The sequence below is a fragment of the Fistularia commersonii genome, chromosome 8, assembly GCF_037954325.1.
Source record: "Fistularia commersonii isolate RoL2024-O1a breed Wild chromosome 8, RoL_Fcom_v1.0, whole genome shotgun sequence".
In the NCBI taxonomy this organism is placed as follows: domain Eukaryota; kingdom Metazoa; phylum Chordata; class Actinopteri; order Syngnathiformes; family Fistulariidae; genus Fistularia; species Fistularia commersonii.
This window is the reverse complement of record NC_141291.1, coordinates 4523007-4536302: the sequence shown is the minus strand read 5'-3', so window position 1 is coordinate 4536302 and position 13296 is coordinate 4523007. Positions and strand designations below refer to the sequence as shown.

The 13296-nt window shown below is 48.7% G+C and overlaps 1 protein-coding gene across 1 annotated transcript; it reads right to left on the bottom strand.

The window, feature by feature from the left end:
- Positions 1-5976: 5976 nt before the first annotated feature.
- gnmt (glycine N-methyltransferase) lies at positions 5977-11355 on the bottom strand. Its single transcript, XM_086150589.1, has 6 exons — positions 10970-11355; positions 9086-9213; positions 8876-8989; positions 8649-8791; positions 7825-7946; positions 5977-6872 (listed from the first exon to the last, which is right to left on the bottom strand). Exons 1-6 carry the CDS (start codon positions 11176-11178, stop codon positions 6701-6703), a joined length of 888 nt encoding a protein of 295 aa, XP_086006715.1. The 5' UTR covers positions 11179-11355; the 3' UTR covers positions 5977-6700.
- Positions 11356-13296: the final 1941 nt, after the last annotated feature.

Below are 13296 nucleotides of genomic sequence, written 5' to 3'. Positions count from 1 at the left end.
GAGTCCAGGCCTGGAAAATCCCACCGCCGCCGCCGCCGCCGCTGTGGAGTTTGTTTTCTGACCCGCTCTTTTATTATCACGACTCGATTAATGCCGAACGGCCCTGAAATTCAGGAACGCTCCCGTCACACACACACTTGCATTAAGTTGAGTGGAAAACAGGGTTTAAGAGCAGAAAGATCCAAAATTCTTTGGCTCGGGCTCCTTGGTCATCGGGAGTCGAGCGCCAGCTGAGGAGGACACAGCTGGGATCCCTCTTTCCACACACACACACACACACACACTCTTGAATCTCACGCAGCGGTGGATTTTCTTTCGCGTCCAGCGGTTCAACGAGCTGTTTTGCTAACGGAGGCGACGGCGGCCCTGCGTGTGTTCGGCCATCTTGGCAGCGGCCGCGTCGACTGCGATCTTTGAGAAGCGATGTTTTCGAAAGAAAAGTATCCGGGAGAGGGATCGCAGCCCACGGATCCCCTCCCCCACCTCCCACATCTGGAAAGTCATCCTCTGACGGCCCACATCCAGCCCGCCGTTTTTGTTTTCCCCCCTCTTACGCAGAAAGTGTTGTTTTTGGCGCAGCGCCCCCCCCCGAGCCCCGCCCGCCCGGTCAGCGGCAATCGGTTCCCGGCCCGCGGTGATTTCACACCGACGGCGAGAAAAGCCTCGCCCTTCACGGTCCCTTCCGCTCTGCTGTCCTCTCAATGAAAGCCACATAAATCTGCAGGACGGACGGCGGCGGCGGCGGCGGGGGAAATTAAACACATCACCACATTTGTTTTCCATCTCAACCCCCAGATGTTTGATCACATATCACTTCACCACATCATGTGACGCCCGCCGCCCGGGGCCAAACCCCCACCCGGAGTTGGATTTGAATAAAACATGCGTTGCACATGTGACCCCGGGGGTGTTGTACTCGGATTACTTCTTGGTTAGAGGTATCCGCCGGGGTTCTTGCCGAGGAAACGCCTCACCTGAAGCCGCAGGTTCATTCATTTCTTTACTACTTATCCCGTGTTCTAGGTCGGGCTGATCCCAGCTGTAATTTGGCGAGAAGCGGGGTTCACCCAACCATTCATTCATGCATCATATCGAGCCGTGCAACCATTCACTCATTCATAGGTCATATAAAGCTGTCCATCCTTTCACTCTCTCATTCATTTGTCATATTGAGACATGCAATGCTCACTCTTTTGCATGCATATATGTTTATAGAGTGAGATTTACAACCGTTCACACGCCATTTTGACATGCGACCATTCATTCATTCATTTGTCATTTGGAAACACGCAACCATTCACTCATTTGCATACATGTGTTTAGTGAGATTTATAACCACTCATTCATATGTTAATAAAGAGATTCACTCATTCACATGTCATAAAGAAACATACAACCATTCACTCTCTCATTCATGTCTCTTTGGAGCAAAACCATTCACTCATTCACACATCATATAAAGCTGCACATCCAAGCACTCTCTCATTCATGCATCATTTAGACATGCAATATTCAGCCTTTCATTTGTCATTTTGCGATATACAACCACTCACTCATGCATATGCATATGCTTATAGAGGGAGATGCAACCATTCACTCATTCATAGGTCATATAAAGCTGTCCATCCTTTCACTCTCTCATTCATTTGTCGTATTGAGACATGCAATGCTCACTCTTTTGCATGCATATATGTTTATAGAGTGACATTTACAACCGTTCACACACCATTTTGACATGCGACCATTCATTCATTCATTTGTCATTTGGAAACACGCAACCATTCACTCATTTGCATACATATGTTTAGTGAGATTTATAACCATTTACTCATTCATATGTTAATGGAGATACACCCATTCACTCATTCACATGTCATAAAGAAACATACAACCATTCACTCATTCATTCATGTCTCTTTGGAGCAAAACCATTCACACATCATATAAAGCTGTACATCCAACCACTCTCTCATTCATGCATCGTTTAGACATGCAATATTCATCCTTTCATTTGTCATTTTGCAATATACAACCACTCACTCATGCACATGCATATGCTTATAGAGGGAGAAGCAACCATTCACTCATTCACACGTCATATGGAGACATGCTGCCATTCACCCTTTCAATTGTCATTTTTAGACATACAACCATTCACTCTCTCATTCACACGTCATATAAAGACGTACAAACAATCATTTATTCACACTTCTTATAAAAACATCCAACCATTCACTCTTTCACTCGGCATATTTACTGAACCTCCTGCATGTTTTGGACTGCGGGAGGAACCCTGAGGAACCTGAGCAACATATAGACTCCACGCAGAACGGCAACCTGGCGAGCAATTCTGCCACACTGGTTTTCTGATCCCGTGATGCAGATGCTGCTTTTACGGGAAGTACGTCGTCTTCGCTGCCACCCTGGCCCGGCAACGCAGTTGTTTTGTTTTTAAAACTCTGATCATTCCTCACGCAGGTTTGCTAAGATAGGTGGAAGGCCTCTGTGTGTGTGTGTGTGTGTGTGTGTGTGTGTGTGTGTGTGTTAGCAGCAGAGCCTGGGGTGACCCTCTGGCTATCAATCTGATCTACAAGCGGCGTGACGGCCCACATCCTGAACCGCTAGCGCCCGAGCTCCCGGCCTTTCCATTAAAATTCTGCCCCCGTTGCCGTCGGGGTCTCCTCTCCGGCCCCCTCCCGTCCCTCTCAGCTCGCTCTTCTGACGTTCCTACATTCCTCCTCGTGTCTCAGATTCCGGTGTGTGTTTTTCTTGGCGGGCGGCACAGTGGCAGGTGTCAAACCCCTTGATCCCGCTCTTCCTCCACGTCTCAGGCTCTTCATTGTTCCTCCTGACGGCCGGGAGCACCGGGCGTCTTTCCAATCGGAGGTTCGATTCCCGGTTCCTCCTGTCTGCATATCAAAGTCTACTGGTTAGCTTGCGCGGCAGCTCTGCCACCATTGGTGTGTGTGTGTGTGTGTGTGTGTCTGTGAATGCTATCTAGCGTGAAGCGCTTTGAAACCGCAAGGTTAAAGGGCTACACAAGTGGAAACCATTTAAAAACTATCCATGCTGTTAAATGCTAAAAGTGGCCCTTCAGGCGCCATTCCCCATGGGAACCACTGATGCGAGCGGAGTTTTCTGAATTTCTGAGAACCTTTTCAGAAATTAGGCCATTTCTTGGTAAGAACAATGAATCTCAGCTCCTAGAACCATTTTAGTTCCAAGAACCATCATATTTACCTTGAAGATTGGAGGCTATTAGGGGAGTTTTTCATTTGGTTAGCTTAGCTTAACCTACAGACTTTTTTCCAGGGCTTTTCCAGGGCTTGCAGGAAGGTGACTCAGAGCTGACCCCTAATGAGGTCCAGCTTCTACCATGAACTTCTCCGTTACACCTGCAGCACACCGCACCGCTGTCTCAATGTAGGCATACATGTCCTGCCCCAGTCTGACATACCTCTCTGCCACGCCAGACTTCCTCATAATGTATAAAAAAATGATACCACATTGGAAAAGAGACTGTAAAGAAATAACCTGGTTTTATTAAGTGTATTTACCTCAAAGATTTTTCATTTGTTGCTCTATCACTTAGCTTACTGGCTACATATTTAATGCTACAACGTATTGCTAAATGTAACTTGCACTTTGCTGCACTTTATGGATAAACTAAAATTAGCTTTGGAGTGAATGCCGCTCTTCTATTTAAAAAGGTCAAACTGTCAGCAATGGGCTTCGAAAGACTTTTCCGATGCGTCGTTCGCCGACGTTCACGCCGTCAAATCCCCGTAAATGTCTCCTACCTTCTAACAGATCCTCTCACCACCAACAACTTCTCCATGTCTTACTGGAAGACAACACACACACACCTCGCTTGCGTTTTTCTCATTTCCGCTGCACTGCCTAGTGGCAGACGGCACATCTGACTCTTTTTAAACGCCACTTCACGGACAGCGGCGGCCTCGTCCGTGTTAAACGCTCATCCCGCTCGCTCCCATCTCAGATCCCGGCTCACGTCGCAAAGCTAAGCGTAGCCTGAACGACGGCTGGTATCTCGGAAAAACTTGTGTCTTGATGCGATGTGCAGTTAGCTTGCGGTGGGGTTCTACTCACGGCACAGCAGCACAGAGCAAAATTGAAAAACTCGAACATGAACCCTCTAGTTTGTCTGTCACGCCATGACCTTTGGCCCATATAGCACCTACCTAGCGCAGGTGCACGGCTAACCCGTGAGCGGAGGGATTTCATTTTTTTCCGGAGAGAAAACACCAACATCTAGGAAAAGGGGGGAGGAGAGGGGCAGGAAATCCTGGAGCAGAAAAGCAATTGGCTGTAAGTTTCATATTTCCCCCCTGTACGGCACACACACACACACACACACACACACACACACACACACAAACAAGTTCTCCACGGTGTAATTTCATGGGTTTGATAATTATGAACAGAACGCCATTGTGTCCTTTTATGGGCCTGACATTCTCCAGACCTCTGAGATTTACGAGATTCACGTCTGGTTACAGAAGATTAATTCCAAACAAATTTTCAGTGGATTTCTGTCTTCTTTTTTTTTTTTTTTTTTCTCCTCCCTCCCGCAAAAAAAATAAGAGTGACTAACGGGGAGGTTTTTTCGGAGAGACAAAATGAGCAACAGCTGGCTGAACCCGGTGTCTGCCGGTTGCGACGCGAAGAAGAAGAGGAGGTGGGGGTCTGCTCGCGAGCGTTGTTCTGATAGGCAGAAAAACCATCGGGTCGCAAATCCACTATGGCTACCCGATGAGAAAACCGCATTTTTTTTCCCGAGCGCAACATATGGGATAAATAACGATACCCCGTCTTTTTTTTTTTTTTTTTTTCCGTTTGAAGGCCCTTCGGTAGAATAATTATTCAAAATAATTACTCATCTCCTCCGTTCCTCCCGGCTCCCACTGTTTTTGTTTGATTTGGCCGATGATATGCTGCGAAAGCAATCTTCCTCCTCCTCCTCCACCACACAGTAAAGCCCAGTCACGGTTGACCACTTTGACTCTCCGGCAAACCAAGACCGCATCTGGCAGACATCGCTCACATCTGGTTCGCGCATCAAGGCCCCTGAGCGCGGCCTTTGAAACCGCAGGGCCTCGACGGCGAGCGGGTAGCGTCGACCTTCGGGACTCACGGCAGCGGGGGGCGGAGCGCGGATTGCCGGGGTTAAGGACTCAGAGGTGTTCAGGTTATTATTATTTTTTTAAATTCCTTTCATTCTCCATCCAAAGGTCCTGCAGCGTCACAGCCTGTTCACACACAGGAATTTATTCACATACGGTGCAATAGCGCCCTCTTGTGGCCACTCTGCATACTGCACCCTAAACAGAGCGCTCCCCTGGCGCGTCTGGCTCCAGGGGTCACATCTGTTGCTTATAAAATTCCTAGAAAATACAAAAGGCTTTGGAAGCTGTAATCCAAGCCCATGGAAAATACTTCTCAACCCACGCTCGCTTATTGCCTCCAGACCCCAACATCACCCCACCTCGACCGGCGCTCATGTGATCTCGCCCTCACGTGACGAGAAAACATCGGCCTTCGCCGTTCAACCTCAAAGAACCCGTTACGCAACGGCCGTAATCGGGGGGGGGATCTTACAAATCATCTTCATTTCCTCGAGATTTGCTCGCGCGGAACGTTTAATCCCGTTTCGATCTTTTTCGAGGGGCGGGGCGGCGTCCTTCGCGATGTTGTCGTGGCAACATCCTTAATTTTACAGAGGTCAAGGCGAGAGCGGCTTCGGAAATCGCTGCCATGTGTGTTTAAAATGTGAGAGAGCGCCCCCGAGGATCTCTGGGCCCCTCCCCGAGCGCACCGCCATTTTTTCACTGTCTTTGTGCTCTTCTTCTTCGAAGCTCAGTCTCGAAGTAAATCCCGAACCCTCGACACGGATCTGGCGATCTGAGCGAAAAACCCCCTTCCAGGCTGACAAACACACTTGCAAAACAACAATCCTGGTGTCTTATTTTCTTTTATTTCATGCAAAATAATTCCGATGATTGCATCAGCAAAAAGGCCCCGTATTAAACATTTACACTCCTTTTTTTGAGATCTTTTTAAAACAACTAGCAACGAAGTAAGACTGTAGTGAAACCCGGTTCGATTCCCGGAACCCGCTGGCCCTCCTTAAGATTGACAGCATGTAAACGCATCGTTCTCAGCATGTTTTTTTTTTTTTTTGGGGGCGGGTGAACAGCAGCAAACACGCCTGCAAGGGAGGCGCCGGAGGGCCGGCCGCCGTGTCGCAAAGTGTTTTGAATTTAAAACAATGAAAAGAGTGGATTTCATTAGAAATCCCCTGGCGTGAGGGAGGTGACGGCTTCGCCGATACATCTCGGGAAGGGGTTGATGATTGCTGTGTGTGTGTGATTACACACTGAAATGTTACAAACAGCACAGACTTCCACTAAAGTCATAGCCATAAAATAGCTGTCTTGATCCAGGTTTATTTTCGTTTTGGTTTTTCGTGACCCCCGCGTTCGTGCAAAGACCCGATGGGGTACCGCCGCCCCTCTTTCAGGAAGTAAAAGCCACACTTTTGTCGTCCGGGGCGACCGCATCCCTCGGAGTTTGTTTCTACGTTAACCGTTAACATATCATGGGGAGCCAGAAATTGATTTAAAATCTGAAGGACATTTGAATGCATTAAAAGGTGGCCGTGGTCTGGCGGTTGGGTCCTCTAGGTGGTCCTTTTACAGACGTGGATGAAGTAGCAGGGCGCTTTGGTCTGACCCGCCACGTAGGTCTGGAAGTCGCCGTAGACGCTGTGCTCCAGTTTGCCGCCGAAGGCTTCGCACAGCAGGGCCTTGAAGCTCTCCAGCCGGTGGGGGTAGTAGGACAGGCGGAACTTGCTGTGGGGGAAAAAAAAAAAAAAAAGAAAGATGGAGGAGACGCGTCGAGACCAACCCCGACCCGGCCTTCCGCATTAGTCGCTCGTCCGCGGTCGCCGGGATTCATTCATTCATCCGTTAACGCTTCCTCCGCCCACGATCTGAGCTGTCGCTGACCGAGAGGCGAGGCTTCACCCGGGCTTACTTGTCCTAGAGACATTTCAGCGTCAATGTCAACAATGGATCTGTTTTGGGACGGAGGGAGGCTTGGATACTCCTCATATCCTCTCCAGGTTCTCCATCTTTCTCCCGCGGTCCAAGTGGGTTCAGTGAACCGTCTAAAACAGGGGCGGGCAAACTACGGCCCGCGGGCCACATCTGGTCCGTCGGTCTTTTTAATCCGGCCCTTTAAAGATTGGTACAGAATTCATACTTGATGTGAATGATTGGCTCAATGAATGTGGGAGATTATTTCATTTTTGGAGCTACTTGACAACACATGGATGAGCTGGACGTGAAGCTTCAAGGGAAAAACCAATTTATTTGTGCGATGAAAAGTGAATTTCTGCGAAGTAGAGGCGCGATCATTTTGATGGTATTTACAGATATTTTAACCCTCAACAAACCTCGCTCAACCCTTTACGAACCTCCTGGCAACTGTTATGTTATTGTTAGTTTTATCTTTTCAACTTATCTGTCAAATTTTCAAAATCAATGCGGCCCCTGAGCCAAAAAGTTTGCCCACCCCTGATCTAAATAGTCCGTAGGTGTGAACCACAGGGTGGATCTTCTCTACATGAGGACCCTGTGATTGACAGCTGACATGTCCAGGTTAAACCCCGCCTCTGGCCGCTGCTGTCAGCTGTGATTGGCTCCAGCCCGTCACTCACAATGACCACTTACCAGTTTTTATTATTATTATTATTAGTATTATTCTTCAGGAGCAGGAGTCCCGCTCATCCTCGGTACCCACCTGACCTCCGGCATGGTCTGGTCTTTGTCCTTGGGCACCTCGATGGTGTAGTCCAGGGTGATCATGTGGGGTTTGCTGTTGACCCAGAGCACTGAGGTAGAGATGTCCTGAGTGAGATCGCTCTGCAAGGCACAAACACCGCGGATCAGCGCCTTGGCCGGAAAAACCTGTTATGAAGCTGCGGGGGAGGAGTAAGGCGGCGCCGGCGCCTGCGGAGCATGTGACTGTTAAACTTTGCAATCTGGACGTAATGAAAGATCTCGGGGAAACGGAGGAAATCAAAAATGATGCCCGGCTGCGTTTTTTTTTCTTTTTCTTTTCCTCTCTAAGCGTCTTCCTTTGCTACGGTTTTCATTTCCCCCTAGCTCAGCCGCTCGAGCGCAGCGTTAGCATGTTAGCAGCCGCCTCCACGCCACGCGGCTCCCGGTCAGGGGATTAGGGGGCGGGGCTTGAAGAGACGCTGAAAAATTATTTTGTTTTTTTTTTACGGACTTGTGATGAAGCTGGTTAAGCGGGCGCCACTCGATAATCCTGGAGGCTGAGGAAAAAAAACGGCGTGACCCGTTTATCAAAGGACCCTCGGGGGGGCGTTGCACTTTAAAAACAAAAAAAAAGAAAAGACATTATAATTAACTGCTGAGCAACCAACCGAAGCAGTAATCTCCTCGAAGAAAAACAAAAAAACAAAGGCTTTCCTCGGAGGTGTCTCGGCCGCTGCCCGATCCGGCCCTGGATACCGTCCAGTTTGTGAGAAAAGAAATAAAAATAAAGCCGGTCGGACTGGTATGCGCTGTTTTATAACCGGGCGCGGGTTCCAAACTCACCTTGTAGTAAATATTTTTGCCCTGCGGCGCCTGGCCCGTCTCCAGGATGTAGTCGTAGTTGCGGTGATCGATGATGAGGATGCCGCCGGGCCTGACCATGCTGGCGATGTTGTGCAGGGCCAACTTTTGGTCGCTCTGGTCCCCTGGGAGGGGGTAGGAGACGGCGTGGGGGTGAGCCGGGGCGTTCTGGTGGCGGTTAAAAACAAACCCGAAAAAAAAAAAGCTACCTTTAAAATCGGGTAAGTGTGCGAAGGAGTTCCCAAGGCAGATGACGGCGTCGAAACCGTCTCCGGGTTTCTGGATCTCCTCGCTCAGCATCAGCCAGTTCGCCTCCTCAATCACTGCGGCAGAGAAAGCGGCTCGATTTCAGCGGGCGGAAGGTCGAACAAAACAACAAAAAAAAAAAACAAACAAAAAAAAAACGCAGTCCTCCTCACCCCATTGGTCGAACGCCGGCTCTTTCCTCCTCTCCCATCTCGCCTTCAGCGCGTACTTGAGCATCTTGTCGCTGGCGTCCACGCTCACCAGGCGGAAGCCCTCCTCCACCAGCATGATGGAATCCACCCTGCAGGAGGAACCAGAACGCAAACGGTTACGAGGGTTCCCTACGTACCGTCCGAAAACCGATGCGAAACTTGAAAGGTGGCGCCGCTATCGTTTCCCTGCGCCTCGCTCTGCGGGTGTTTTCGTTGCTTGGAGTTTAAGAGATTTTTAATGAGCGCGTACAAGATGGGGTGCTTTTTTTGGAATTCGCCGGCGGTGCAGAACCCGTAGCGTGTCACAAAAGCCCCCTCCAACCCGACGTGCACGGGAATATCTGCGTCTGGATAGGAAGTCGCGACTACCAGATGGGTTGAAGTGCTTTTATTTTCTCCCTGCGCTGCTTTTGTCGTGAAAAAAACCCAGCTAACGGCGAATTCATTTAAAAATGGCGGTCCGTGAGAAGGATCTGGTTGTGGCCGTGGCTTGCGAGTTCCACCGTGGGTTCTTGTGGAACTGCCACCCCAGCGGTTTCTGGTTCCTCTGCCGCCCCAGGTCCCGAAAAGGTTCTGGAAGCTGCAAAATGTTCCCAAATTGATCTTCTACGAGACGCTGTGGCATGTTTACGTTTCACAGGAACAGCAAGTTCACCGCCTAGGCTGGAACGCCGGCACGCCCGCGCAGCCCAGAAATAGCAGGTTCCTTTTTATAACCTCACTCCAGTCTGATCGTGTTTACGTTGACCCAGATCGGCGGCGGCGAGGGGGTCAAAGTCGACTGGGCGCTGAGATATCCGGATTTTACACTGTTTACTGGCGAGATGCGAAGTTGTGCAATTGACTGGGAGTAATGGCGGGTCAAATTAAAAAAAAAAAAAAAAAAGACCAAATGTAAATGAGATATTCCAGAAGGTTGCTTGCAGCGGCGGACACTCGTCCAGCATCTGCTACTTGGGTTTCTATGGCGACGTGGGTTTCACTCGGGACCCTCCAGCTGCCCGTCTGCACAGCGAGTCCCTTTTGGAATTTGTTTATGTGAGCTCGGCTCACCTGTTTTTGATAGAGAAACAGACTTCCCCTGAGCTATTACGATGCCGTTTTAGGTCGTACAATAGCTGGATGGATCTGGGCTGTTTTTTGATTGTGTTTACCATCTAACGATACTCGCTGTTGTGGAGGGAGACTAAGTTTTGTGGTTAAAATATGTTGTAACTCCTGACCCCTTCAGGCCACAGTCTGGCTGCCAAACAGGCAGGACGTGGCGAATGCAACTCTGCACTTTCTTTCAACATTCTCATTCATTGTGCCCTGGCCTAATCCGGATTTTGTCTGCAGTTAAGAGGTTCAAGGGGTTGAAATTCCAGGAAAGTCAAACCCCGAGAGATTATCTATAAAGTCATACAACTTGTTCATTTCAGTGATTTTATTTTTTTTGTATGAGACACCACACCGAGATCCATGCATCCATGCTGACTGACTGCTGTTGAGATTTGTGAATGGTCACATTCATTCATCACATATTCCGAGGGTGAGAAGCCTGTCAGCACATGTATGAATGGAACTGCAAGTGCAACGTCTGACAAGAGTTGCATCACATTTTTCCCATCTGCGCCTTGAGCGTGCGGAAAGAGAGGGGTGGGGGGCCAAGACATTGAACTAATCTAAAGCGTTAATTATCGCCGAATTGAAGATCAAATTGATATGTGCAAGTGTTGGTAAAATGTAATTACACTTTTTACATTTTGCGCTATACTGCGGCAAACACAAAATCGTAACAAATCCCAGTGAAGTTCGGTGAGGCGTTCATTTGGCATAACCTGAGTCGGCCACGCCATCGTTTACCCGGTTCCGCAGGCGACGTCCAGCACCCTCTGCGCTCCATGCTCCCGCAGCAGCGACACCACCCAGCTTTTGTACTCCTGCGTCCGACTCTGCGTGTCTCCGATGTACAACTGCCAGACCTTCGCCGCCTTCCCGTCGGCGTACTGATCCGGGAGACCCTCGGCAGCCACGCCGAGGGAGCGGGTCCGGAAGACGCTGTCGACCGACATGCTAGCTTGCTAATGCTGGCTTGTTTGCTCGTTGCTCGGATGTCTTACGGACGGAACCGGAAGCAAATGTAAACAACCGAAACCCACGGAAGGGTCTCTGCACATGGCAGCCTTCGCCCCCGGTTGTTGATATTACCTACACGGGCACCGCCGGACAAACTTCAACCCAATGACAGCGCCGGCGTGGTCTGACGCCTACCTTTTGATTGGACGAGCGGCCGCCCCCCCTCCCCCCTCCCCCCCCCTCCCCTCCCGGGAGATGTTGCGAGCAGCGCTCCGTTTTATCCGATCAGGAATACACACGAAACCACGACTTCGAGAAAGAACGCGAAAAAGATGAACCGGCAGTTTTTAGTGACCAGTAAGAATTTGGGGCAAGCCTCTATATTACCTATCCATATCCAACACGCCTGGGTTGGATTTGGAACATAGGCCACTGTGCTACTAACATTAAAAAAAAAAAATCAAAAGTAGCTCACATTTTTAGCTACTTTTGCAACATTTTCGGGCTAACAATCTTGTAAGCCCAACAATCAACTAAACTCCAAGTATGTTGATGCAACATTGAGCGCTTCCTCTGTTTTTAGAGCTCATTGCAAAACATATGTATAGATATATAAAAAGGTAATTCCATGTGCAATATCAAATTGAATATTTCTAGAAATGACAATCTTCTCTTCTTCCTTCTGTTCTTTTATATTCAGAGGTCATTTCAGTGAATCATCTGCCACATCTAACTCCATGATGAGGAAAGAAAGGAGTATAACTGAAGCAGAAAAACACTTTATCAGAGTTTGTATTAAGTCACGCAAGTTAGTCGAATATGCTTTAGGGAAACAAACATTGGCAATCGTGAACTCCTCCCCTGCCGCGATTGGTCGATAGTAGGTTCAAAGGGGATCGTCCAAGCGTGACAGTCTGGTGTGAGACTGCGTCAGCCAGAACCAGCAGCATCCGGGATAGAGCTGCCTTATCAGCACCTTGTTCCCTGATGACACTTTGCCTTGTTGAGTCACATATTCAAAACAACAAATGCTCAGACATAATTGGGTCACGCACTCTTCGCTACGCACCTCCCTCAAACGGCAGCTGCTCCGACCTCAAATACAAATGCAAATGATTTCCCACCTCTGTATGTGTTTGAGATTATCAAATTGTTTTTTCAGTCCACTCCTGAAGTTCAGCCGCCGGAGGCTGGAATTACCTCCTTGGAAACACGTTGTCGATGATTTCACCGAAGTGAACAACTCAACTCAAGTACACATGCTTTTTTTTTTTCTTATCATTAGTTGGCCTGCAGAACCAAGTTGAGTTATTTAGTTACACAAATAAGGGGGAGGGGGTGGACATTAAACCTTGAGATGCAGATCCGCGTTGGAGGAGTCGCAAATGAGATACACCAACTTTGCACCCTGAACTTGACTATAATGGAAATCTTAAGGTGCTCCAGGGCCTTTTGTTGGAAATGCAGAGAAGCCTGAAAGTGTGAATGTGTGTGTGCACTCAGAATTAAGACGCTAAGCACACAAAACCGTGTTGTTCATGTCCCCAGCAGATGATAATAGATTCTTATCTGTAGGCACTCCCCAGTCGAAACTCCGGCTTCCTAATTGTCGCTTTTACTCATCTCCTCAGCAGATAATGACATTTCCCTGCAAGAGGACGCACTTTCTCTTGTCCATGTTTTCCAAATGAGCTTGGAGCGCCAGGTGACTAGCAGGAGCTGGTCTTGCGGGCCTGTGAGTCCCATAACTCCATTCATCGTCAAAAATCAGAATCAGCTTAAACACCAGTGGTATGAAAATTGAGGTTTTTGGAGGAAATGCAATGTCATCATTTCCGGCATTCATGCAAACATTCACTTCACATAAAGCCATCCAATCATTCACATGTCACATAGAGACATAAACATTCACACATCTGGACCACTTGGGGTCTCCTATGAACCTCCTGCATGTTTTTGGCCTGTAAGAGAAACCTCACGCAGACACGTGGAGAACATCGGGACCCCCTGTCGGAATCCAATCAGAGACCTTCTTGCTGTGAGGTGGAAGCGCTAACCGCTACGCTACTGTTATGTCATTTAAATATGCAATATCAGAGGTCGAATGGGTTCCC